This window comes from Seriola lalandi, unplaced genomic scaffold, assembly GCF_002814215.2.
Source record: "Seriola lalandi dorsalis isolate HSWRI2012SDOR001 ecotype SW California unplaced genomic scaffold, Sedor1 jcf7180002054188, whole genome shotgun sequence".
Taxonomy (NCBI): Eukaryota; Metazoa; Chordata; class Actinopteri; order Carangiformes; family Carangidae; genus Seriola; species Seriola lalandi.
The window spans coordinates 432,533-458,072 of NW_019524741.1; the positions used below are offsets into that span (position 1 = coordinate 432,533).

At 42.5% G+C, this 25,540-nt stretch overlaps 1 protein-coding gene across 1 annotated transcript; it reads left to right on the top strand.

Annotated features, from left to right (window-relative positions):
* The first annotated feature begins 1,720 nt into the window (after positions 1-1,720).
* On the top strand, positions 1,721-25,540 carry otogl (otogelin-like). The gene is made up of 55 exons (XM_087173358.1): positions 1,721-1,762; positions 2,008-2,086; positions 2,191-2,283; positions 3,559-3,713; positions 4,547-4,668; positions 4,888-5,093; positions 5,701-5,825; positions 6,094-6,200; positions 6,368-6,474; positions 6,761-6,886; positions 6,978-7,086; positions 7,166-7,212; positions 7,301-7,446; positions 7,546-7,672; positions 7,826-8,003; positions 8,132-8,256; positions 8,523-8,732; positions 8,997-9,165; positions 9,280-9,354; positions 9,549-9,592; positions 9,836-10,001; positions 10,598-10,705; positions 10,914-11,052; positions 11,763-11,897; positions 12,055-12,201; positions 12,330-12,449; positions 12,706-12,822; positions 14,851-15,007; positions 15,218-15,244; positions 15,380-15,559; positions 15,642-15,920; positions 16,015-16,132; positions 16,219-16,298; positions 16,457-17,304; positions 17,762-17,939; positions 18,070-18,212; positions 18,296-18,319; positions 18,444-18,536; positions 18,626-18,815; positions 19,101-19,318; positions 19,657-19,798; positions 19,899-20,084; positions 20,230-20,442; positions 20,718-20,822; positions 20,951-21,058; positions 21,205-21,306; positions 21,397-21,501; positions 21,664-21,701; positions 21,812-21,875; positions 22,056-22,234; positions 22,330-22,434; positions 22,509-22,628; positions 22,871-22,916; positions 24,512-24,591; positions 24,739-25,540. Exons 1-55 carry the CDS (start codon positions 1,721-1,723, stop codon positions 24,937-24,939), a joined length of 7,653 nt encoding a protein of 2,550 aa, XP_087029484.1. The 3' UTR covers positions 24,940-25,540.

Sequence of the window (25,540 nt, forward strand, 5' to 3'; positions counted from 1 at the left end):
TGCATGTACCTGCATGTACCTGCATGTACCTGCGGTAACGTCCATGCGCTGCCAGACTGACTATCAAAGAAGGAAAGAAAGATTACAACCACAGACTGCATTTCAACACATCAGCGGTAGTGTGATTTCGTTCTCTGCTCAGGACTCCATGTACCCGTATTTTATTTACATTACAAGCTATATTAAGCTAGCTTACTTGCTCCTTGTACAGAGATGAACATTGCGCTAAACCAGCTAGCTTAGTTGTTTACATTAACTTTAAAATGGCGTTAGACGCAGCATCAACTTACTGGCCTTATTTTACAGTGTTTTAGTTTTTTCTATATATCTTCTTTTTTTTTTTTTTTTTTTCAGTACATTATGTGGTTTTGTGTCTGGTGGCACATGAATTATCGGTTAGCTTTATGTCTGGTTGATGTCTCAAGAACCGTTGACACTGTTGAGAGGCTGCTGATAAACTTATCTTTTAGTTATCTAACTTGTACTAGCAATGAGCAGTCTGGAGTGAACTTCCCAGCCCTCTGTTTGGCTCATCAGCTTCGCCATTTACCTCTGGCTGTGTTTATCTACTTCCAAGTGTCCCACCCAGGTCATGTGGTCAGCCAGAAATTTTACGGTAACACTACAGGTGAAAACCTCCGTGATGGAGCAACAGACCTGCGGGCTCACAAACACACATAGACACCACAGGGGTGAACAGCTAAGCCTGCACGCTGACTGAGGATGTTGGAGTGACAGAGAGCAGTGCAGGCTTACCTGGTTACACAGGTGTAGGCTATTCGTCATCTGCTCAGAGGGGCTGTCGCCACCAGGTAGGTTTTACAGCTACAACCAGCCATCGTCCCGGTGCTGCCAAACATACCTAAATCCTTTCCTCTCGGAACCACTGAGATGCACCGTTAACGTTTCAGCGGGACATCCTCGGACTCTGAGATGAACTTAAAGTGGACAGTGAAACGATTTCTTCTCATGTCGTTTTCAATCTCCCACTTGCTGCTACTTGAGGGTGAGTCTGACAGTTTTAGTTATCCAAAATGTTACATTAGTGTAATAAAGTTGCCTACAGATATGGATGTGAACTACATTTATAAACATGGAGGGATATTAACAGGTTTAACATTGGTAATAAAGATTATTTATATTATAAAGTCATAATACCCCTTGAAGCATCAAGTATATTATAGGATTTAAGTGTCCTGATGTGAATTACTAAAATGTTTCTGATCTGACACTATAGCTATAAAAATGGTTTTATAATAGATAATTGATATCTACATTGACTGGTTAACAACTCAATGTTAATTGTACTAACTTTGTATTTAGGAGCTCAGAGCCGACTATCAGTGGCAGAGGGAAGACTACAGAGGTAAATTCAGGGAAAAAATGGAATGATTGATTTTCTGTCATTAATAGTGTGGCCAAAATGTAAGTAATATTGTTTTTAAAAAAAAACATGTTTTTTTTTCACGAATAATCTCACACAATTTTATAGGTTCACAGTGATGAAAGCATTTGCACTTTCTGTTTGTGTCACTAGAGCGTGTGACAGAGACAGCATACGAGTGTGTGTGTGCGCGTGCGTGCGTATGTGCACTTGTGTGTGTGAGGGTTCAGTAAAGAGTAGTTTGTCTGAATTCAAGTGGTGTAAAGTGCACTTAAGTCTCCCCTCTGACTGTTTTTTCCCACTAATGTGCATGTTTGTGTGTGTGCAGAAGGGCTAATGCACTTCGGAGGAAACGGGATCTCCTCGGGGAGGAGGTTGGTACACTACACCTAAGAGAACCAGACGAGGTCAGGGCACCCACATGCGCACACCCTAACCGGCACAAAGCTGTCTTTGTAAAGAATGAAACACACTCACTAACACATACAGTTTCTCCCACTCAACCTGATGCAACTTTTAACTTACAGCAGCAGGTACACCAACCATACAGCACTCTATCACTGATGCCATTAAAGCTTTAGAAGCATTTGAGGAACTGCTCTAAGTGTTCGTTGTTTTCCAAGACCTACAGACCACTGCTATCGGAGGGTTCTCTGTCACGCAGCATTTTACACAACTACACAGCCCGAGATGCTTCTTCAGGTAAATCCACTACATATGAAGTGATCCCAAATGCATTCATAGAAGCTTAGAACTATCAGATTGGCTGGGAAAAGTCAACTTGAATTTCTTCACGTCTCTCCCAGAATATTGCGGCTGCCTCAATGGTGGCTGGTGTCAGGAGGGCGGTGTGTGTGACTGTGCTCAGTTCCAGGCACTGGGAGACCGCTGCCAGATCAGTGAGTAATACACACACATCTACATATCTTCCTCTGGTGTCAGCTCAGATTTACAATAAAATCATTCACAGAGCAACCCTATGGTTGACTTACAAGCACGATTCCTGGTATGCAATAGACTTGCTGGTTAGCATGCTCACAACTTTTTAATAACAGTTACACACTATCTAGCTATACAACAATGACTGTGTGTATGAGATTGTTCGTGTGTGCGCATCATGCTCTCCGATCATTCAGCAAACGTTAATTACCTGCACACACTCCAGCATTAATCATCAGAGTTCCCCAGATCTCTTTCTCTTCCTCTCTCTATCTCTCTTTGTTGAAATAAATCCAAAACTCTCCAATTCCACCCACACCCCCCACCCCTACGCACACACACTTTACTCAGATATAGGAGCAGATATAAAATCACTTGAACTAAGGTAATAGGCTAAGGGCTGAGTGATGGAGTTTCTGGTTTCTATATTCTGAACAAAGTCCTTATACAGTATATCAAGAGAGCTGAGGTCACATTTATTGTAAAGACATTTTTAATTTCAACGAAGTAATTAAGTGTTGACACATGTTGGAAAGAATATAGCTCCTGATGGGCCTCTAACTGAACTTAAGCTTGAAATGAAATCCTTAGATTGACTATGTACATTGTTTATCATACTCAAGAAAACAAAGATAGTGTGAAATGGACCATACCAACAAGGTTTCTCAAAAAAAAAGACCATAAAAGCTTCATTCAAGACAAATTATCAAGACTCCCAGCTGTAATGCAAAAGTTGAAGATCAGGGTAATGGACCTGATGCCACAGAACACACATTTTCAAAATATTAAATAACATATATAACAAATATTTTGTTAATTTAAATGTTGGTATTTTGTAATCAACATTTGTACAATGTCATTTACAAAATGTATCATTTTGGATTACCATTAGCATGACAAGCCACTCTCTGATAAGATTAGACTGATGTGAAGATGTGATTCACCAGCCTCCACCCCCTCAGAGTTCGAGAAGGGTCTCAGGCAGCATCTTGGCATAACCAGCTCTGGGAATTTCCTGTAACAAAGGGCTTTTTAGAAAATTCCGGTATTCATTTTCCGCTTGTAAGTTCAATGATCAAAGATATAAAGGTAATAAAAGAGATACAGTTTATGACTTGCTCTCTTAATTTAGTAAACTGTCAATTTCTGCTGAAATTCGTTTGTGTCACCACATGAAACTGATTCACTCCATCATTTCAAGAATCTTCTGAGTGCATTGCCCACTTTCCTCTCAGTACCTAACCAGGGCCAGGATAGAGACGGGATCTGCAGATCCTGGGGTCAGCACCACTATGAAACATTTGACGGAATATACTTCTACTTCCCTGGTACCTGCTCTTACATTCTGGCCCAGGACTGCCACTCAGCTACACCACAGTACACGGTGTGGGTAAGAGCATACTGATTTAAAATTACCCTTTGAAATATTTAACCAGTATGTAACACTTGGGCAAACACTGTATTGTGGCTCAGAATGCATGTTCTTTTACAGCAACACCAAGGTTCCATTTAAACTAAAATAATACACTGAATCAGGTAAAGCAGTTCAATACAGTGTTATTGAACTACTTAAACCAACCAAAATACTTTAACAAACAGGAGTTATATAAACTGCAATTGTCATATTCATTTGTTTAGTTTCACATTGTCTGCATTTGGAATGCAGTATGTTCCTCCAGAAGACTTTGGACATTTTTTATTTTTTCTGAGCTATCTCACGTAGCTTTTAAAACTCAAACTAAACAGCAACAACCAATTTTGCAAGTTCTCATTGAAAGGAAAAGTCTGGTGATATTTGTATTGTTCATATGAAAAAAACAAATCAAACAATTAATCTGTCCTGCTAGACTTATGTCTTGAGTTGAAGCAGTCAGTTGAAATGAAAAGTATAGTATATTATCCTTATATTTATCCTTAAATCCGACAAATACTAGTAATTAGCACTCAACGTTGCAACTTGTGATTAAATTGCTTAATATCTAAGGTCCTTTATTCCTTGTATCTTCTGACATAAATTGTTTGATAATCATAGCCTAAATTAAGTAAATTAAGTTGTTGCAGCAATTCAGATGGCACACCACAACGACCATTTGTGGCTGTTGCTGGCAGTGTCATCACCAAACAGGTGCCTGTATTTTTAGATTGCTAGCTCAGGTTACAGATTGTGGTTAATCGAACCTTCGACCCTTTCTTTAATTCTCTACCATTATCTTATTTTCTCAGGTCCACAACAGCAGAGTGTGTGACGGGAGTGTGTATTCATGCCCAAGAGCTCTCAGCCTGTTCTTTCCAAATGAGGAGGAGATCCACATCTCTGGCTATCAGGTCCACCAGGGGGGCCGCAGGTGTGTGTGTGTTTGTTCCGCAAAGATGTAAAACAAAAATCGCAGAGATAGATTTTGAAATTTTTCGATAAAAACAACTCGCTAAGAACAGGAAAAAAACAACTCAGTTAATCACCATCCTGTCCTGACCAGAAAGTCACAACAGAGCATTATTATCATGCTTTTCAAAGAGGTCACTTTCCCTGGTTTCTTTTAATGTGTCTGTCTGTGAAATATCAGGCTAAGTCTGCCTCAGACTGTAGGAGGTGTGTTTATTGAGCGACTGGCCGATTACCTACTGGTGAAGAGTGTGTTTGGCTTTTCTTTGGCCTGGGACGGAGGTTCTGGTGTTTACCTGAAGATGAGCGAGGAGCACCAAGGCGCCCCCTGTGGCCTGTGTGGGAACTTTAACCATGTTGCTGGCGATGACCTCACCACAGCTCGTGGTAAGACCGGCCTGACCGGCCCCTCATCCTCTTATCCATTCTCTCAGCACCCACTCACCTCAATTATTATTATTATACGCTCAACACTGACTCAGACCAATTATAGTAGCAGTGGGACTTGGAGAGACCACAGAGGGAGGACAGTGGAGAACTGATAGTGTGGGTTTGAATGGCTGGAAGGAGCAAGAATCCTTCCTCAGATGACCAGAAATATGAACTGCGGTCCCCTGCTTGTTAGAGCAGAGAGCTGTCCAGTAGAGTTTGGATGAGCTCAGAGAAAGAGAGTAAACAAGTGGAAAGGCTCTGGCTGAAGAGCTGCAATCGACTAGGTTTCATGGCACATTTACAAACACACAGTTTAAATCCGATTTCCTCTCTTAATATCCTTTTTTTTAAATCAGACTTTTATTTTAATGTTTGGTGTAAGTGTGTTTGGTGACAATAAAGAGGCAGAAATGCACGTGTGCATGTTTGAATGGTGAATCAACTCCATCTTTAGCCTGTGTATGTGCTAAACCATGCATTTTATCTGTTTCTGGTGGTTTTCGTCTGGGCATATGTGCTAGGTGTCCTTCCATCCTTAATATGTGTTGATGGTGTGTTTTAGGCATTCGTACTGATGAATCTGCAGTGTTTGCCAACAGCTGGGCAGTGGATTTGCCTCATGAGAGAGCTTGTCCCTTGGTTGATCTTGACTTCAATGGACCGTGCCAGTCTGAGTCAGACATGGATGTAAGAACCACAGAAACACTCACTCCACTCATTATTACTATTGGCATATACTCCAGCTGAATATTGATTGTGTGATTCACATACTGCAAAAGATGGAATGTAATTAGGCCCATCACATTACACATAAACAATTTTATTTTTAACTCAGGGAGAACCAGACTGGTCATTGTATGTTAAAAGACTGCAACAGTATTTGGTTTGCTGTGTCTCTTATTATGTCATGTGCTCTGTATTCATACCATACTGTATTTATTGTGAATGTGTGCAGGATGCCATAGAGAAATGCAGTGCGCTTCTCTTCTTCCCGTTTCTGTCATGTCATGAAAACATTGATCCAAATCCCTTTGTGGCCGGCTGTGTGTCTGACCTCTGTGTGTAAGTCAAAACGCTTCCATTGCTTATTGTTACTTGTTCATCCTTTTCTCTGTGTTGTTAGTGTAAATTGAGTTACAGTAATAAAACTTTTTGTATAGAAACCAAGTATCAAAAAAACATTTCATAAAAGGTTTTTTTTTTTTTTTTTTTTTTTTTTTTTTTTTAAGATCTGATGATGAGGAAACGTTTTGTCGAGCCTTGGTTGAGTACACCCGAGCCTGCTCACATGTTGGATATCCAGTGAGGGAGTGGAGGGACAGCTTCCCTTCTTGTAGTAAGTTACCATTGCAGCTCTTGACATTTGAAAAATGGAAGATCAGTGCAAATGTTGTGTCCTGATGTATTTTGAGTATTTTTTAAAACGCAGGTTTTATTCTTACAAAACCATTTACCATCAACAAAAATATGGATTAATTTCAGAGCTAATTTCGTCCAGGATTAGCTCTGCTCTCTCTGTGAAAACAGATTAGTTATTTCATACATATATATTGTGTAAATAATTTATTTTATCCTCTGTAATCTGCCTTTGTGTGAAACTGTGTGTTTGTGTTTGTATGTAGATGATGGCTGTGAGGAGAGTTTTGTTTATAGAGACTGTATCAGTTGCTGTCCGCCCACCTGTACATTTGAGAAAGAGTGTCTGGGAACCAACCTGCATTGTCTTGATGGCTGCTACTGCCCTGATGGTATTCAAACAAAACTTTCCTAATTTCTGTTCTCTGCTCTCTGTTAATTGACCTTGAATTTACTCTTGTTTTCCAATCCTCTTTCCCGCAGGTCTTATCCTACAGAATGGAACATGTATCGCTGTTTCTCAGTGTCCATGTGTTTACCATGGAACATCATATGTGCAAGGACATGTGCTTCAACAGGGCTGCAGTGTCTGGTGAGTCTGGATGTGTATTCCCAGTGAGCATATATCATGGTCAATGTGCTGCTAACCCTAGGGTGCTCCTCTTTTTTAGTGTGTGCATGGGAGGAATGTGGAACTGCACTGAGAACAACTGCACAGGTAAGATTATCCTTTAATACCATTTACAAACAAAAGATGAAGAAGTGGATTCAGATTCAATAAGTTGCCACTCTCTGTCTCCTCTTAGCGGAGTGCTCGGTGGTGGGGGATGTGTTTGTGACAACATTTGATGGTAGGATGTTTCTCCAGGCGGGGGCGTGTCATTACGTCCTGGCAAAGAGCCGCAGCGGTAGCAGATTCACTATCACACTGCAGTATACTACCTGTGCAGAGGTATTGTGACTATGGCTTACACACACACACACACACACCAATCTTGCAGTATCCTACAAAGATGTAACTAGCCCTCCTGTATGGTACGTGTGTGTACAGGAGCAGGTGTGTATTCAGTCAGTGACAATGGTGTTGGATGAAGATGTGGGTCATCAGATCACTTTGACCAGAGAGGGCGAGGTGATAATCGGTGTCAACCCGGCACCTGTCCTGCCTTATGTTGATGGTAGGAATCACAAAAACTTACAACAACAAACAACTGAATTTATGTGTCGTTCACACCAATGACTTTTTGTGCTCAAAAAAAAAAAAGTCCCTCACTCTTATTAATAATTTAATCTTTGATCATGAGTTTTATTGTTTGTCTCTGGGCATATAGATACAGTGGAGGTGCGGAAGCTGACCTCTGTGTTTACACAGCTAAAGGTAGGGATTGGTCTGAGGTTGCATTATGATGGTCAAGGTGGGCGGGTCTATCTGCAGCTGGAGAGCCAATGGCGTGGACAGACGCTGGGCCTTTGTGGAACCTTCAATGGAAATCTACGAGATGACTTCCTGTGAGCAAGTACTTCACAAATATAGATCAGTGTTGAAAATTTCACTTTACCAGACTGTGTGTGTGTGTGTGTGTGTGTGTGTGTTTGTGTGTGTGTGTGTGTGTGTGTGTGTGTGTGTGTGTGTGTAGGTCTCCAGCAGGTATGATAGAGGGCACTCCCCAGCTTCATGCCAATGCTTGGAAGGTGTCATCTGCTTGTGTAGCTCCAGTTAACCTGCCCATTGTAGATCCTTGTGAGATGAACCAGCACAATGGTAATTATGGTCTGATCTTGGTCTATATTCAATTAAATACAGGGAAATGGAACAAGTGAAGGGTGGCATGAATAAAGTCATACTTCACATGAAGAGGATTAACCTCTGCCAGCAGGCCTACATACTGCCCTATACACCCTGATATCCTAAGTATTATTGATTCCTGGGTGGCACCATGAGTTGTACAGGTTTTGGCTGCCAGTTTGTTCAGACTATAACTGTAAATATTTCAAAAAAAGTATTTTGTTTGTTTTTGTGTGTTCAAGTATTCTATGCATCCCAGTGTGAGGTGCTTCTGGGGAATGTGTTTGCCCCATGTCATGGCTACATCAGTCCAAACATCTACCAGCAGCAGTGCCGCTACCAGGCCTGTCACTGTGGGAGCAGCTGTCTGTGCACAGCGCTGGCTCACTACGCTTACCTCTGCTCCAAACACGGAGTACATATAAATTTCAGATCACATGTCTCTGAATGTGGTAAGTATTTAGCTTCTGGATCGCTTTTATTTATACTGTTTTGTGTTTAAACATCTTACCCAAGATGGTCACAATTTAAAACTGTGCACTAGTTTATGTATTCAGCAATTGTGTTTGTATCAGAATCAGAAAAACTTTATTGTCCATCACGTGGCACTGATAATGTATCTTTGATGTGGCAAACATTCAGTAAAAACATGCACACAGAACTGTGGAAATTAAATTGACATTCTGTTATATAAAAATGTGTATGTGTGTTCACAGGAGTGGTGTGTGTTGGTGGTATGCTGTACCACTCTTGTGTGTCATCTTGTGGGCGTTCCTGTCGGGCTCTGTCAAACACTGAGACATGTAACCCTGACGACTGTTCCGAGGGGTGTGGCTGTCCAGACGGCAGTTACTATGACGATGTGCGCCAGCGCTGTGTGCAGCTGTAAGACTTTACCACCTCATATATCATCTTAATGATGGTCATCAATTACCATTTTGCAGAAACTATGCACAGTGGTTAATGTAATTAAAAAAATGTCATCGGTTTTTTACTCAGGTCTCAGTGTCACTGTTACTCCATGGGTGGTGTGTCACAGCCAGGCGAGGTGACCTTCAGCGCCTCCGGCCCCTGGTGAGTCACAGCTGGCCTTGACCTGCACTGAAATGTGAAAACTCGCTTTGGCTGTTCTCCCAACTGCACACAGTGTAGCTTGAGTGATTGTCAAATGAGATGTAGAGAACTTAAACTAACCTTGTGTTTGATAACATTACTCTCTTTCCCAAACACTCACTCCTTTTTCTCTCCCTTCCTGTCTCCTCCATCAGTCTGTGCAGAAATGGGAAGATGGAGTGTGTGCCAGAGGAAAAAGGTAACTCTCCACACTCGCCCCCTCCCTTTGGTTCCTGCTCTCGTTCGTTTCAACAACAAAGTGTTGTTTCATGCTGTGTCCCTCTTGCTGAAATCAAGAGCCTTATGTCTGTAGTTGTAGCTTGTTTCCCATGACTGGCTGTTGTGGTTGATGTTTAAGGCGACTGGGGCATTGATTTTCGTGTGTGTGTGCGCGTGTGTGTGCGCGTGTGTGCGTGCATGCGTGCGTGCTTGCAAATTGTAGAGCCTGATAGTGAAGAGGTCGGGGAGTGTCCAGAAGGGAAAGTGTACCACAGCTGCACCGAGCAGAGAGGAGGCGTGGCCTGTGCACCAACCTGCCGTAACTTGATGTTGAACCTCACTTGCCCTCCTAACACACCATGCATCCCTGGCTGTGTCTGCCCTCCTGGGTAAAATAAGAACCTGCTGCCTTCCAATGTTGTGTATTTGTGTTTTTAAAAGACCTTAAAAAGTAATATGTATTCTAGTCCACTCTGCAAAACATACCATAAGCTTTTGAGTGACTTTCCACACTTCCAGGGAGTCACTTCTTGGTGTTCATTACAGTATCTCCTTTCAGATTCTGTAAAACACATGTAATGTAAAAAGCAACAACATGAGAACACAACTAGTAGCAACTGAGATCAGTGGCTGCATGGTAGCTAGAGTGTTAGTCAGTAGTCATCCGTCATTAATGGTCAAAATCCACATGGATAGTCTTTCGAAAGGAGTATTTATTGAAGGACAACTGACAGAACATTTACAATAGTGTATGCTTTTTTCATTTGGGAATTAAAAGCCTTCATCAAAGGCACCTTGACAATACACAGTGGTAGGTTATCTTATTTACTTCCCACACCTATAATGTATTCAAAATCCACTCCAGAGGTTACATACATAGGTTTTACATAGAGAATGAGGAAGTTTACTTAATGTGATGTGAGTTTTAAGTCACACATTTGTGTTGCTCTGTTCCTCCTATGTGAGTTATGTTTTGTCCATGAAGGCTGGTGCTGCACCATGGGGAATGTTACTATCCAGAGAACTGTCCCTGTGCCTGGTTGGGCCTTGAATACCTGCCTGGAGAAAGTGTGGAAACATCATGTTATAAATGGTATATACCTTTACTGTACTCCCTATTTGTATTTTCCCATAGGAAGAGAAGCACCAGACTGAGCAGTGACACAGCTATATTATTTACAAAGTATTTTTTACTGCATTTAGTATGTGCGAGTTTGCATGTGTGGCATGAAATAGCAATTTTGTCCTACCTCTGTTTCTCTTTACTCTTCTCATCTACATCCACCTATCCATCTTTTCAGTGTGTGTCACCGTGGCTATTTTAATTGCACCTACTCACCATGTCCAGCTGTGTGTACTGTCTACAGTGACAGACACTATCACACCTTTGATGGCCTTGAGTATGACTACCACTCTGACTGTCAGGTCTACCTGCTTAAAGTAAGTAGAGTCTGTGTGTGTGCGGACCTCTATGAGTACTTTCTGGTGTGCACATTTGAGTGTTGCATGTGCAAGTAAAGATGTAACATGGTATTTTTGATGTGTGTGTGTGTGTGAGTGTGTGAGTGTGTGTGAGTGTGTGAGAGAGATGGGATGTGTAGGAGGAGCATTTCCTGGCCAGGAATGATTTGGATCTGGGAGAGAAAATCCAAGCCTGTTTCTAATCTTGGAAGAGAGAGTGGTTTTTAATTAGAGCAGATTAAGGTGTGTGTGTGTTTGTGTGTGTGTGCTGGTGGGTTTGCACCATGGTAATGCTAGCAGATATTGTGCAAAGCTGTAGCAACACAAAGAGACCAGTGTTCACTTCAAACCCCAGGGCTCTTGCGCTCCCAGGGATATAGAATTAGAATTAGCAGAACAGACCCAGCAAACTGGTGGCCACCGTGCAGACCTGAAAAGTATGGGGAAGCAGCTGTCTTAATAGCCTAGACTTGCTTCCTCTTCTTGTCACCTCTCACATATCCAGAATGACAGTGTCTTGAACAGGTAGAATCAAATTTGAAATTTGAATTTTTGGACGCAGTGGCATTTGTAAAGGGAGAATTGTGAACAAACAAATTAAAACATTGTCTTTCTAGGACAGAGATGAGAAGCGCTGACGAGACTTCCTTTCCTCACAAGAGTAATATTTTGTCTTCCCCTGTGATCAGAGTGAAGGAGAAACCGAGGTGTCCATTGTTGCCCAAAACAAGGACTGCTATGAGAGCGGCATTGTGTGCATGAAAATACTGGTTATTCACGTGGGACTTACCAAAATCTACTTCACCGACAACTCTGGCAACCCAGTACGGACAATACACACACACAGTAACACTCTCTATATATCAATCAACTCAATTTACCGGGGTTTCTTTTCCTCTCAAAAATATATCAGTTAAATATATCAATAAAAATCCAGCGATTCCTGCTAGTACCTGCTAACAATACTTTTTCCTGCCTTAGAGCCCATCCACTGTTGTAGGTCGAGGGTCAGAATTTGAGTTGTGGAAAGCAGGCTACTACACTGTGGTCCACTTCTCCAATCAGGACCTGACCGTCCTCTGGGACCGCAAGACAACTGTACACATCAGAGCTGGACCTCAGTGGAAGGTCTGGACTGGGAGTAATATATTTTGGTTATAACTGCTTTAAATTGTCCTGCGACAGAGACTGGACTGTTATAAAAGGAATCCTAAAACATGATTGACATGACTCAGAGTCTGCTTTTTTTCCCTCAGGGCCTTCTCAGCGGGCTATGTGGAAATTTTGACAGTGTGACGGTGAATGATATGACCACCTCTAGCCACATGGAAGTCAGTAATGCACAGACCTTTGGAGATAGCTGGGCTCTTGGACAGGTATGAGTCAGCTTAGCTCCTCTCCTCTATTGTTTACCCATTTACCCTCTTTCTGTCTTTATCTGTCCTTCACTCACTAAGTCTTTCACGGCTCTCTAACTGTCTGTTGTTCCTGTAATTTATGTGTGCATGTCTCCCTCGTGTCCACTGTGATATTTAGGAGTAATCAGACACTCGATCACCTTGTGTGTGTGTGTGTGTGTGTGTGTGTGTGTGTGTGTGTGTGTGTGTGTGTGTGTATGTGTGTGTGTTTTAGTGCGAAAGTGACTACATAGTTGAACGACCGTGTGAAGGGGACTTAGGGAGACAGCCGTACGCCAAGAGGGAATGTGCTCTCCTCTACAGCGATGTCTTTGCACCCTGTCACAACGTGGTGAGTCCCATTGAACTGATGCACACACATACAAATGTCCCTACAGAGTGAATGCAGCTGTAGAAAGGTTATCTTGACTGCACCAGGGGAGTAGCAGTTGTTGAGGGGTTACAGGAACAACTCTTAACTGATCCCAGCACACTGTTCCCCAGAGAAAAATACCAAATGCCACATCAAGTGCAAGGCTACACTCATCTACAGACACACAGGTCCATGTTCTATTGCAGTATAGTATGTCTCATTGTGGCCAGCAGATGGAGCCATGTATATATGCACAGAAACATTATTTGGGCCATAAACCACCATAAAAACTGAAGCCAAAGATCACACCGGAGCACTACATTTACTCGACTTTATTTATATTATGTAAGTAACTAACACTTTCAATAGAGGTGAACATAATTGATATGTAAGTGTTAATCCTTGCATATTTCTGTTTAACAGTTACTTATGAAGCTTTTAATGTGTTTTATCACTTGATTATTGATGATGTGCTGTTCCTAATTAACGTCTTGAATAACTGCTGTCACGGCACCGGTTTTAAGCATTAATCCTCTGTCAATGACAAACAGACACACTCAACATGAAAACATATTTATATACAATCTGTTAATAGAGTACTGAAGAGTAAGTGAATCCTGTGGCTTTACTTGCATTCAATTTTTATGAAGTAGCCCTGATATGTTCACTCTGGGAAAGTATTTCTTAACATCTTTAACTAGTGGTTTCATCGGAGATATTATTTCTGTATTCCTTTCATCGCTTCCTTTTTCTGACCTATGTACTGTATAAGTTTGTGTGTTATTTGGGACTGCAACTATAGCATTAAAATATTGGTACAGGACATTTGTTTAAAGTGTAGTAAGAAAAACATTGCCTCGTACTTATCATTCAGGGGGCAAAGAGGCAACTGATCCTGCTCTTTTCATGGCAGTTTGTTTCTTTGCTTGGATTTATATAGAAAAGATGGTTTCACGCAAATAAGTAAATCCAGAGGATTTCAAAGCTTTAATCTATAAAGTCATGGTTAGAGGACAAATCCGAGAGTTTTTTTCTGAAGTCTAGCAAGACGCTATGCGTCTCTTACTTTCAGACAGTGAATCGTATGTTCACTGTAGCTGTTCCAATTTTTTTCAAAACGGAGAAGAAACATTTGAAAACACCACTGAAATTAGCCAAACATCCTCATTTTTGTGATTTCGCTGTAGTTTTCTCTACATCCTAATTGGAGAGGAGGAAGCCAGATAAAATCTATCTCTACATTTCTGATTCCAAAACTCACCTTTCTCAAGAAAAACACCTTCATTCTAATTCAATATGTAAGTGCCCTTGCTCTGCAAAGACAATAGTTTTTTTGGTTTGCGGTATAATCTGGATTATAGGGCAACTTTGGTCAGTGTTTGTTCTTAAACCTAAACAACTGCTACACTTTTATGACTTCAGTTTTATGACTTCCCTGATATTACCAATATTTCACAGATTTTCTGACTAGATTTTTTTAAGTGTTCATAAGCAATATAATGATAATAAAATGTCTGTAATACCCCTTTAGTAACACGACTTTAATATTTAAGTGCAAGCCTGCTGCTCCAGCCAGGATGACACCGGCTAATCAATATCTGTGCTTGTCGTATCTTCTAAAATCAGAATACTAGAGATAAAAATTTTGCTCTAGTGAAGTATGCGGTATATGTGCATTACAGTAGCCGGTAGCGATTGTCAGAAACACATAGGTCCTGTTAATCTCGCCATTGGACGGACCAACTCATTGCTCATGCATTTTGTCTGTCTGTCATCCGAGCTCATCCGATCCTCTCTGCACCAGAGGTTGACCCACATTCCTTTATCCTGATATCTCATCACTCCTTCCCTGTCTGAATTATTGAGAACAACTCATCCCCTAAACAAGACCTCCCCTAGTTCCCCCCAGCGAGATTTGGCCCGGTTCGTTTTATGATTGTGTGTGTGTGTGTGTGTGTGTACGTGTGTGTGTGTGTGTGTACGTGTGTGTACGTGTGTACCCTCCAGGTGGATGTGGCCTGGTTCTATAGGAACTGCCTAACAGACACTTGTAATTGTAACCGTGGGGGAGACTGTGAGTGTCTCTGTACGTCCATCGCTGCATATGCACACAAGTGTTGTCAACAAGGGGTCACAATACACTGGCGATCTCCCTCTGTCTGTCGTGAGTACACACATACACTGACACACACATGCTCATAGTGCACTGGTCTACTCTATACAGATAAGGGATGTGACCCCTACTAACTTCTTTGACCCACTTTGACCAGTCCCTCTTTGCATCACCCACTATTCTGTAATTTTTCATTATATGTTGTCTTGTGATTACATCCATGTTACTGAAATGCTTTATAACTTTTTTACTCTCTTTCAGCCTATGATTGTGAATACTATAATCAAGGTATGTAGAAATATGGGTTGCTAATTTTCAGAGAGCTAATTGGTTGATTTTTGTTTCCAAATGTCAACCACTCTGATTCCCTGCTAGCTTGCCACCACACTAATTTCTTCTCTTGCTCCGGCACTCCCCTCACAGAGCTAGGAAATGGCCCATTTTCCTTGCTGAGTGCTGTCTATAATGACACCATGTTCGGAGTGAATCGCACCAGCAGCTCAGTGTTTCCTCTGGTAACAGAGAGACCTGGGCAGTTGCCTGCCCCAGGCCTACTGTTCAACTTCATGATCACAGCAGGGCTGCAGAAGGACAGAACATCACGTGAGTGTCAACATTCACACAATTATACACTACTGCTCTTTGTTTTGGGGGTACATTAACCCCCATTCTCTTATTTTCCCAGGTGTCCCTGTGGTGTCACTGGAGTCTGCTGAGAGACCAAACTATTTCCTTGTCGTGTCTGGGCGCAGCCGCCTTCAGTTGGAGCGCTGGACTCGAGATGCAGAGTTTAGTCGCAGGGCAACCTTCATCCAGCACCAGGGACTGTTTCTGCCAGGTCACACTTCATTTGAGCTTGTCAGCCAACCTGGGTTCTTTCTGACACTGACACGCACTTTTGCACAAGCCCAGAGATATGACACCTCAGAGGGCTTCAAAATGAGCAGCAGCTTCACATTGGAGGGTCAGAAACAAATTACTGTACCCAACATACACATACATGCATATGCATACACGCAAACACTAACAAATCAAGTATTTTTCCTCTTCTCTGGCAGAAAGCAGTTTTGTGATACCTTACCGTATGATGTGTGAGTGGCGCTACCAGGCCTGCGCGAGCCCCTGTGTCCACACATGCAGTGACCCAGATGCCACACGCTGCCAGTTTCTGCCTCCGTAAGAGGCTTGCCTCATTAAAAGCACTCATTATACAGCCAACATAATCTAGTCTCAAGTTCTGAAATAGGTTTTGTATGTTGCAGTGTGGAGGGCTGCTTCCCACGTTGTCCTAAGAACATGGTCCTTGATGAAGTGACTAGAAGATGTGTCTACACAGAGGACTGTGAGTACAACAGATGAGTTTGTTGTCTTAAAAATGCCATAAGAAAGGTAATATTTTTCTCATACAACACATAAATTAGTGTTACAAGTCTTCTTGGCATTCTTTTATGAATTTTATTAAGTAAATCATTTTTTTATAATATTAATTGTCTCCTCCAGGTGTGTCCCTGCCCCCGACTCCGACGCCCTTTGCATATGTGATAAGGTCCAACAGAACTACAACATCACCACCAACACCAACCACAATAACCACTACGACTACTACTACTTCTACCACAAGGCCGACAACTATCACTACCACCACCACGACTACGACCACCACCACAACCACCACCTCCACCAGAGCAACAACTACCTCCTCGACGATCAGGCCCACAACAACCACATCAACTACTACCACTCCTACTACTTCCAGTGCAACATCATCCACTGAGCATGTCACCAGTCCGCTCACCCCATCTCCATCCACATCTCCTCCTGCTCCGCCCACCACTACTGTTTCCACCACTCTTGCTCCTTCAACCCCACCAGAGACAACCACTCTCAGCACGACTGAAATGATCCCCACCCAAACCACAGGGGTCACTACGACCGTCACCACAGCAAGGCCCACCACTGTATCCACTGAGGGCACTACTTCTGCTCCACCCCATACTACCCTTATTTCCACCACCAGTCCTACCTCTACCACCATCACCGCACCATCAACACCAGAGCTGACTACCCCCGTAACCTCCGCCCCCACCTCCACCACTTCTGTCCTTGAAACCACCACTGCAACCACAACCACTTCTCAACCTAGACCAGCAGATACAACCATCACCATAGAGACCACCACCCCAACAACCTCAACAGTAGCTGTGACAACCACAGCAACACTTCCTACAACTGTGGAGCCCACTACTGAGCGGGCAACCACAGAAATAGTCACAAGTCCTGGCATCTCTCCTATAACAGAAGAAGCATCAACAACACCTCCGTTTCTCTTCCCCACTACTCCCTGCACAGTAAGTGTTGCTGTCGTAATTAAAGGTTAATGTACAGTCACATAAACACCTGAAAGATAAATCTGTGTATGGAACTTGACAAATTGCGACATTTATGCCATGTTTACTATGTAATTGATCACATTGATTACATCATCATCCTTTGTGAAAAAAGACCTATTACATTCTTGCAGTACAAATTATGCTTTATGCTGTATAGGCTTTCTGTGGATTGGTTAGTATAAACATTTCATTATGAAATGTTTTAATTGTCAATAAACATACTATTACCATACGTATCAATGCACAGTCAAAAGAATGTGTATGTGCAGGTTGATGGATTTAGAAACTGGAAAAAAAAAATCAACGTACAGAATTGTTTTGTGTTTACTAATGGAAACAAGTCTGCAGATGGCTATGAAGGAGTGCTGTGGCATGTAGACATGCTTTCTAAAACAAAAGGTGTGTGACTCCACAGCCCCCGTACTCCTACCGTATCGACGAATGTGCAGAGCTGATCTGTTTCAATGGAGAGCTGCTGCTTCACAACTCCTCTCTCCACTGTCGCTACAACACCACCCAGCCCCAGTGCAGTCTGCTGGGCTTGCCCATCCTCATCAACACAGACCCCTGCTGTCCTCAGTGGCAGTGCCCCTGTAGGTTTGGTTGTTTATGTCAAAAATCTGACTTTGCTATTGGTCCAGTAATAGGAAGGATGAGTGAATAGAACCCATTGTTTGCTCAGATGATGTGTTTGATTTTTCTGATACGGCTGGCTTTTCCCAGGTCGCTGCACTGTGATGTCAGACCTGCGTGTGATCACCTTTGATGGCAACAATGTAGCCTTGTATGATAACGGCTCCTACATCCTGGTTAACCTGCCCAGAGAGACTATTATTGGCACTGTGGAGAAATGTCCAACCAGCCAGGTAACATACAAAGAATAAAATATGAACTGAATCTTAAATCAAACAATTTTTTTTTTTTGTGAAATGTTTTCTTTTCTTTGTAGAGTGTGAACTCCATCAGAAGGACTGTGAGTACAGTCACTTCCCTTCCCTATCATTCCCTACAGATGTGTTTGCATCAGAATCAAAAGTTACGCATTCAGTAAATATTAATCTTGTATCATTACATTCTGTAATTTCACTCTGCTACAGAATCCAACAGGTGGGACATCTGGTCTTTGCTTTAAGAAGCTGAACATCACTACCTCCTCCTACAGAATCATTATCAACCGACTGGATCGCAAGGTGACTCCCTTTACCTAATTTACTGCCAAAAATTCAACTTATGCCTCTTAATGTGATTCTTTTTCCCCTTCGTGTCCATCTGTCTCCAGGTGACAATGAACTACAGACCTGTCAGGCTCCCATTTTCCCATCACTCCCTCTATGTGGAGGACACAGGCAGCATGTACTTGATTCATACACCTGGTGGGGTCAGCATGCAGTGGTATCACAGCACTGGCATCATGGTGCTGCAGTACATTACTCCTCATAATGCATCTGTGCCCACTCGAGGCCTTTGTGGTGAGTTCACACACACATACACACCTGCTTTGACTGCGTCAGCACCAGCCTCATTTATCTGAGTGCTAGACATCAGCACCTAAGGGCTTAATGTCTAAACAGCAGCATCACTTTGACTTGTGTCATTATGGGATATGACAATTTGAGATGTTGAGAGCCACTTGGTGTAATTAGGCAGGTTCACAAGCACATTATCTCACTCAACAGTTATATTGCTCACTGACAATGCAGATGTATAACTCACATCGACACATACACCAAACATTTGTCTGACCATTATGCCAGGTTGTTGTGATGGGAACCCAGAAGATGACCTGAGGCTGCCCAATGGCACAGTGGTCAGAGAGGTGGGAGACATGATGCTCTTCCTGCAGGCGTGGAGAGTGCACACTACCGATGAAACCGAACACACACGCAGGGTCGGAGACAACTGCACCACAGGGGATTGTTCCACCTGTCTCTCCATGCTCTTCCAGAGAGCCTTCACACCATGCCACAGCAAGGTAGCTACCGTATTCACAAAGTGTTTTTATTGCAGAGCATGTGTGTTGTTACTTTGTCATTTTCTCTAAACATTCTCTGTTTCCAGCCTTTCCAATGTGAGGATTTAGGTTTGTCTTTATTTTATATCATTGTTAATTGAATATCTTGGGGTTTAAAACTGTTGGTCGGATAAAACAAGCTGTTTGACCACATCACTATGGAGTTTTTTTATTACATTTTAAAGACTAAATTGTTATTTGGGTAATCCAAAAAATATTAATAAATAAAGAGGCTAATCAATAATGAAAATAATCATAATGAAACATGACATAATTGTGGCCTGGTTGTGAATTTGCAGGTGCCTCCGGAGCAGTTCTGCGACATCATGTGGGCAGGGGACCTGCACTACAAAGATCACCAGTGTGATTTTCTGGCGGCGTACGTGGCAGTCTGCTACACACATCAAGTCTGCATCAGCTGGAGACGGCACAACTTCTGCCGTAAGGAGACACGGGCGAAGAAATGACACACACACATGCAGATGTACTCACTCATGTTTCTCATTTGTTCATGCATTGCTAAGCGTCTGTCATCCTGTAGCACTGCGATGTCCCCCTGGAAAGGAGTATCAGCCGTGTGTGAGCACCTGCACCAGCCGCACCTGTTTGAACAGAGAGTACTATGAGGAAACCACCTGCTCCTTCATCAGAGAGGAGTGTGTGTGCCGCAGTGGTACCATTCTGCACCGTGCTGACTCCCCTTACTGCGTAACTGAGGATCGCTGTGGTGAGTGAAAGAGTAATTACATGCATTTGTGATGAAAACTGCACTGTCAGAGAGTCTGAGTGAGTTTTGGACTGTGCTTTATATCAATCCTAGACTCACATATAGCTGCATCGTCTGTGTATTTACTCGGCTATGTTGTATCTAGTGTGCACAGATAACGAGGGTAACCCCCGGGCCCCGGGCGAGGTGTGGAATGGCTCTGCTCGCGGCTGCTGTCTTTACAAATGTATGGAGAATGGCTCTGTGGTGGCTGTTGAACCAGACTGTAACTCTGTCCCTACACCACTGTGTGAGAGGGAGGGAGAGTATGTACTGGATGTACTGGAAGAAGGAGCCTGCTGCCCCAAGAAGATCTGTGGTGAGTTTAAAAGTTGTCAAGCAAATCATTTGGTCCCTGATATGAACTTCTAGAGATTATGATTCAGAGATGAGGGTTTAATGTTTTTTTCTTCATTCACTCTTTAAGTCTCACTCTATAGCTATATTATATTGCTGATGATGGTTCATCAGTTCTGTAGCTAACCAGTATCCCCTCTAATTTCAGTCATCAAAAATCATAGTATTTCAGTGAACATAAGACCCATTAAATCATCTTTCTTTCCCCTTTGTTTTTGCTCCTTCACTACCTGTCAGAGTGCAACATGACCATCTGTGACAGCGAAGTTCCACCTTGTGATAATGGGAACAGGCTACTGATGGGTTACAGTGCTCTATCCTGCTGCCCAGAGTACCGATGTGGTACAAACAAACTTCCATTTTTTAGCTTTTTAGTGCAAAGCTTTCAGACTTTTGAAACTTTCTGTTGACTGTGATATTAGGGCTTAACTTTTGCTTTCACTAAACACTTTGCTGTAAATGGTCTTTAGAGTGTGACCCCATGGCGTGCCCTCCTGTCTCTGCCCCCGACTGCAGGGAAGATCAGTTCCTAGTGGAGGTCAGGGGGCAAAAATCCTGCTGCTACTCTTACCTGTGTGGTAAGTTTTAATTGTGGTTCACAGGTCAGTCTAAAACTGGACGTCTTTGGTATGGGTCGGCCATCTGCTGTGTCTCCATTTTTGACTTTTTATCTTAATTACAGCAACAAAACTGTGTTTGTTGTTTGTGTTTTCTGTCTGATCAGTGTGTGAGTCATGTATTGAGCCCATTCCAACATGTTCACATGGAGAAATTCTGGCTGTGGATTTAAACACCACCAACAGCTGCTGTCCACAGTATCATTGTGGTAAGTGTGTGTGTGTGTGTGTGTGTGTGTGTGTGTGTGTCTTCAAAGTCATGTTTATAGTTTCTTCCTGTGTGTCTCCATGTGTTGCAGTGTGTGATGTCAGCCTGTGCCCTGAATCACCTTTGAGCTGTGCACCTGGTCTCTCTTTGGTTCAAACTGCTGTACCCGGGCATTGCTGTCCACAGCATCACTGCGGTACACACACATGCACACACATAAATCCTATTTGTTACTGGTGTCAGTTCACTGCTGCGTTGAGTTGATGATTGGAATAATCTCAGACTTTGTTATGCCTGTCATGTTCTTGCATAAGCGTCAAGCTAGCTCTCTCTTTAACTTTCTTTCTGTCACTCCCAGAATGCCAATGTGATAGCTCCCTCCCCATCTGTCAGGTGGTAAGTCAGCAAAAAGCTGCATCACAAGTCACTATCTAAACAGGTCTTTGCTAGAAGGAAGAAAAAGTGAGTAAATTCAGTTAAGTCAGCTGTTTTCTGTTTTCTCTCAGGGGGAGGTGTTGGTCAAGATTCCAGACAGCAGCACCAATTGTGGCTGTCCTCAGTATATATGCCGTATGTATAATCCATGCATGAAAGCACACAGACACACCTTTCACTCCTGTGACAATAGACATGCTGTAGACATTATTTATTCACTGCTTCAATTTCCAGGCTGCCTGGTACCTGAATAGCATGAAAAACCTTTGTCACTTACAGTATAGTTATTTATCCTGTTTGTGTTTGTGTGTGTAGAGAAGGCAGAGGTGTGTCTTTTCCAAGGGGTAACAGTGTTGGGACCAGGCCAGTCTCTGGTTCAGTACTTTGAGGGAGAGCTGTGCTACACTGTCCACTGCCTAAATCACAGAGACCCAGACTCTGGCTTCTACGCCATGGAAATCACCTCTGTCAACTGCTCCCAAAAATGTGGACCAGTATGCATTCAACACATTTAACACATTTCGATAGATCACACCGTAATTGCTCTACTCGTCATTCATTCCTGCATTCGCTTCATCTTTTTTTTTAGCACCAGGTGTATTTTCCATCCTCAGACCCTCAGGTGTGCTGCGGCTCCTGTAAAAATGTTTCCTGTACTTTCACCAATGAAAACGGGACATCAGAGCTTTTTGCTGTAAGAACAAATACATCCACATGTTTCCCAATCCTCCCTTTGTCAGGCAATACTGATTCTGATTGTGTGTGCAGGCAGGGAGTTCCTGGGTGGAGAACTGTACACGTTACGACTGTATGGAAACAGCGGTGGGAGCAGTGATCCTTGCATCTGGGGTGGTTTGCCCGCCTTTCAATGACACAGAGTGTATTCAGGTCAGAACCTCTGAATGTACTATATTTGGGAATTTAAGGTTAAAACTCTTGATGCCACTAGTTGTTTACATTCATTTTCAAAAGCTTTCTAATGCACAATAATAGTTTTTTTTTATGTAACAGTTCAACTTTTATGTATCAATTAAGACTTCTGACTAATTTATTCGTGAACTCATATTATGTATTAAAATGTTAAATGGTGTTTCCCATTAACTCTCGTTTCACATCTCCTCCCCTTGCAGAATGGCGGTGTGGTTCAGAGCTACGTGGACGGTTGCTGCAGGACATGTGAGTCTCCAAATTTAATTGGTGCTTCTTGTATTGCTTTGAGCTGTCAATCAGATGGGTGAGCGCCTTGTTGCCTGGCAGTGGATGGGCTTAATGGCTGAGTGGTTGGGGGTGTGGCCTGTTGAAGGGGGTAGAGATAAAAACCTTTTATTGGCCTATCACTACATTTCCCATGATCCCTGGCTTTCCCAGTTTGTCCCTAAATTTTCTGCTGACATATTCATGAGCCAGAACAGCTCAGATGGAAGAAATATTTGATGGAAAATTGAAGGACTTAATAATTAATAGTTATATAGAATGATAAAATATGGCTGTACTCAACATTAAAAAGTCATTGCTAAGTCAATACATAACTTCCTGAACTTTCACTTGATTGAGTAATGACACATGAAAGTTGTGTTTATGAAACTTTTAATAAACATGCAGTGGTGACATTTTCTCCCTGTGGATTTGGCATCGCAGTCTCTCCCGCTTGCCTGCTTTCGCAGTGAACTTGCAGTCTGGCCAATCAGGGTGTGCAATGGTGAGCGTTTTACCAATGAGGAAGCGAGATGTGCAGGGTTAAAGTTTGCCCTGCTGAGCTGCTCTTTGTAGTACATCAAATGACTGAGTTCCTTGGCTGGCTGCCTGGAGTGACTCAAAAAAAAGAAGTGAAATCCATGTGCTTGCCAGCTGTACTGATTCCATCCTTCTATGTGTTTGTGTGTAACGTTAACTGTGTTTTATGAACCAAACGTAACCTTGTGTGTGTTCTCCCGACGTCCTTTGAACCGGACGGCTGCAATCCTGGCGATGCTCCCAGGTTCTGGAGTGGGTGTTTTACCGTTTACCGTTAATCCTGTAACTCCCACTGGTAGTACTAACTGTGACACAGGTACCACCACTCTGCACTTTTCCCACTTGCAATGACTCTTTGGCACCCTCACACTCAATGACTCATTCACTTGCACTTTCAACCTTTGGGTGAATGTGTGTCTGTTTTTGTGTGTGTGTGTGTGTGTCTGTCTTTTCATCTCCATCCTCACTCTGATTAACCCCCAAAACACCGTATATCACGGACAACATTTAACCCTGCAGAAATATCTACTGTGAGACCGTTCATCTGACAATGAGAGATGTTAACTTTAATAGAAAAGACTCAATTTAAAGCCCTAACACACACTTGTGTGACAAAAAAAACTCAAGTTTAACACTGATCCACTGGAAGAAGCTGAAGATCATTTACTCTTTTCATGCATTCCAGCCTCACACAGAATCCATTTAACTGGCTTTGATTGACTTAAAAACAAGGTTAAGTTTATGTCAGTAGCCAATTGGCGAGCTGGATCTCTGCTGTGAGAACTGTGCCCCCCTCCCCTCCCCCGTCACCCAGCTGTCAATCAAGGCAAGATCCTACTGCTGGGCAACAAAGAGCCCTGCTCAATAGGCCTTTCGGGTTGTGTGAATGACAGGTCTCTGTGGTAAAATGATCAGAGATTGTGTGTGAGCATGTGTTTGCCAGTGTGTGTTTCTTTGTGTATGTTTGTACTTGCATCTTCGTATTTCTGAGCGTTACCTCTGTGTGTGCATCTTATTTCTGTGTGTAATGTGTATAGGTAAAGAGGATGGTAAGACATGCAAACGCGTGGCCATTCGGACTACTATTAGAAAAGATGACTGCAGGAGTAATGCACCGGTGAGAGAGATGAGAGAAATGCAAGCATGAAATGAGGAGGCTGATTTAGCTGAGAAAAAAAAATACTGCTAAAAAAAAATTATGCATTATTTTCTATTATTGTGAATTCTCGTCTCCCATCATCATCCCCTCTCCGTCCTCTTACAGGTTACAGTGTATTCTTGTGATGGGAAATGCCCGTCTGCAACCATATTCAACTTTAACATCAACAGTCACGCCAGGTTCTGTAAGTGCTGCCGCGAGAGTGGACTACAAACCCGCTCCGTCTCACTCTACTGCTCTCGCAATGCCACAGTCGTGGAGTACAACTTCCAAGAGCCTGTGGACTGTTCCTGTCAGTGGAACTGAAAAAAATCCATCCAGGCAAAAAAAATTAAAAATTAAAAAATGAATGCAACCTTAACAAATGATGAGACTGTCTGATTGAAGGAATGAAGGGGTGAGTGGGTGGGGGGCATTAGGTTTTTACAGTACTGCTGAACAAGTATGAAAACCAGCCATGTTTTATTTTACTTGTCACTATAGTACACTTTACAACACTGGCCATGAGTCGTAGTTGTAACTAAAATATATTGAAAATAACTGATATAAGTGGGAGATATTTTTCAAGTAGTTTTTGTCTGCTTTGTCTTCATTTTCTTTAAGACCTGCTGTGCCAACCCAGTCGGGTTTCTAGTGCTTTCAAGCGATGGTACAATGCCATTAGCCTCTTATTCTACTGCATATTAACAGTAGATAATCATGTTGACGCAGCAGTTGTTGCATTTTTTATATCCACTGTTGGGTTCAAACACTGTATGTGGATTTTAGTTGATCAGAAATGAATTTAGCCTTTGTACAAATGAAAGTGTTATGGGATGCTTTGATTCCGTCTAAAAGTTTAATGAGTTTCTAAAATGTGATCTTTGTCCTTTTATGTAGTTCCCTTATTTTCAAGTAAAGTAGTAGA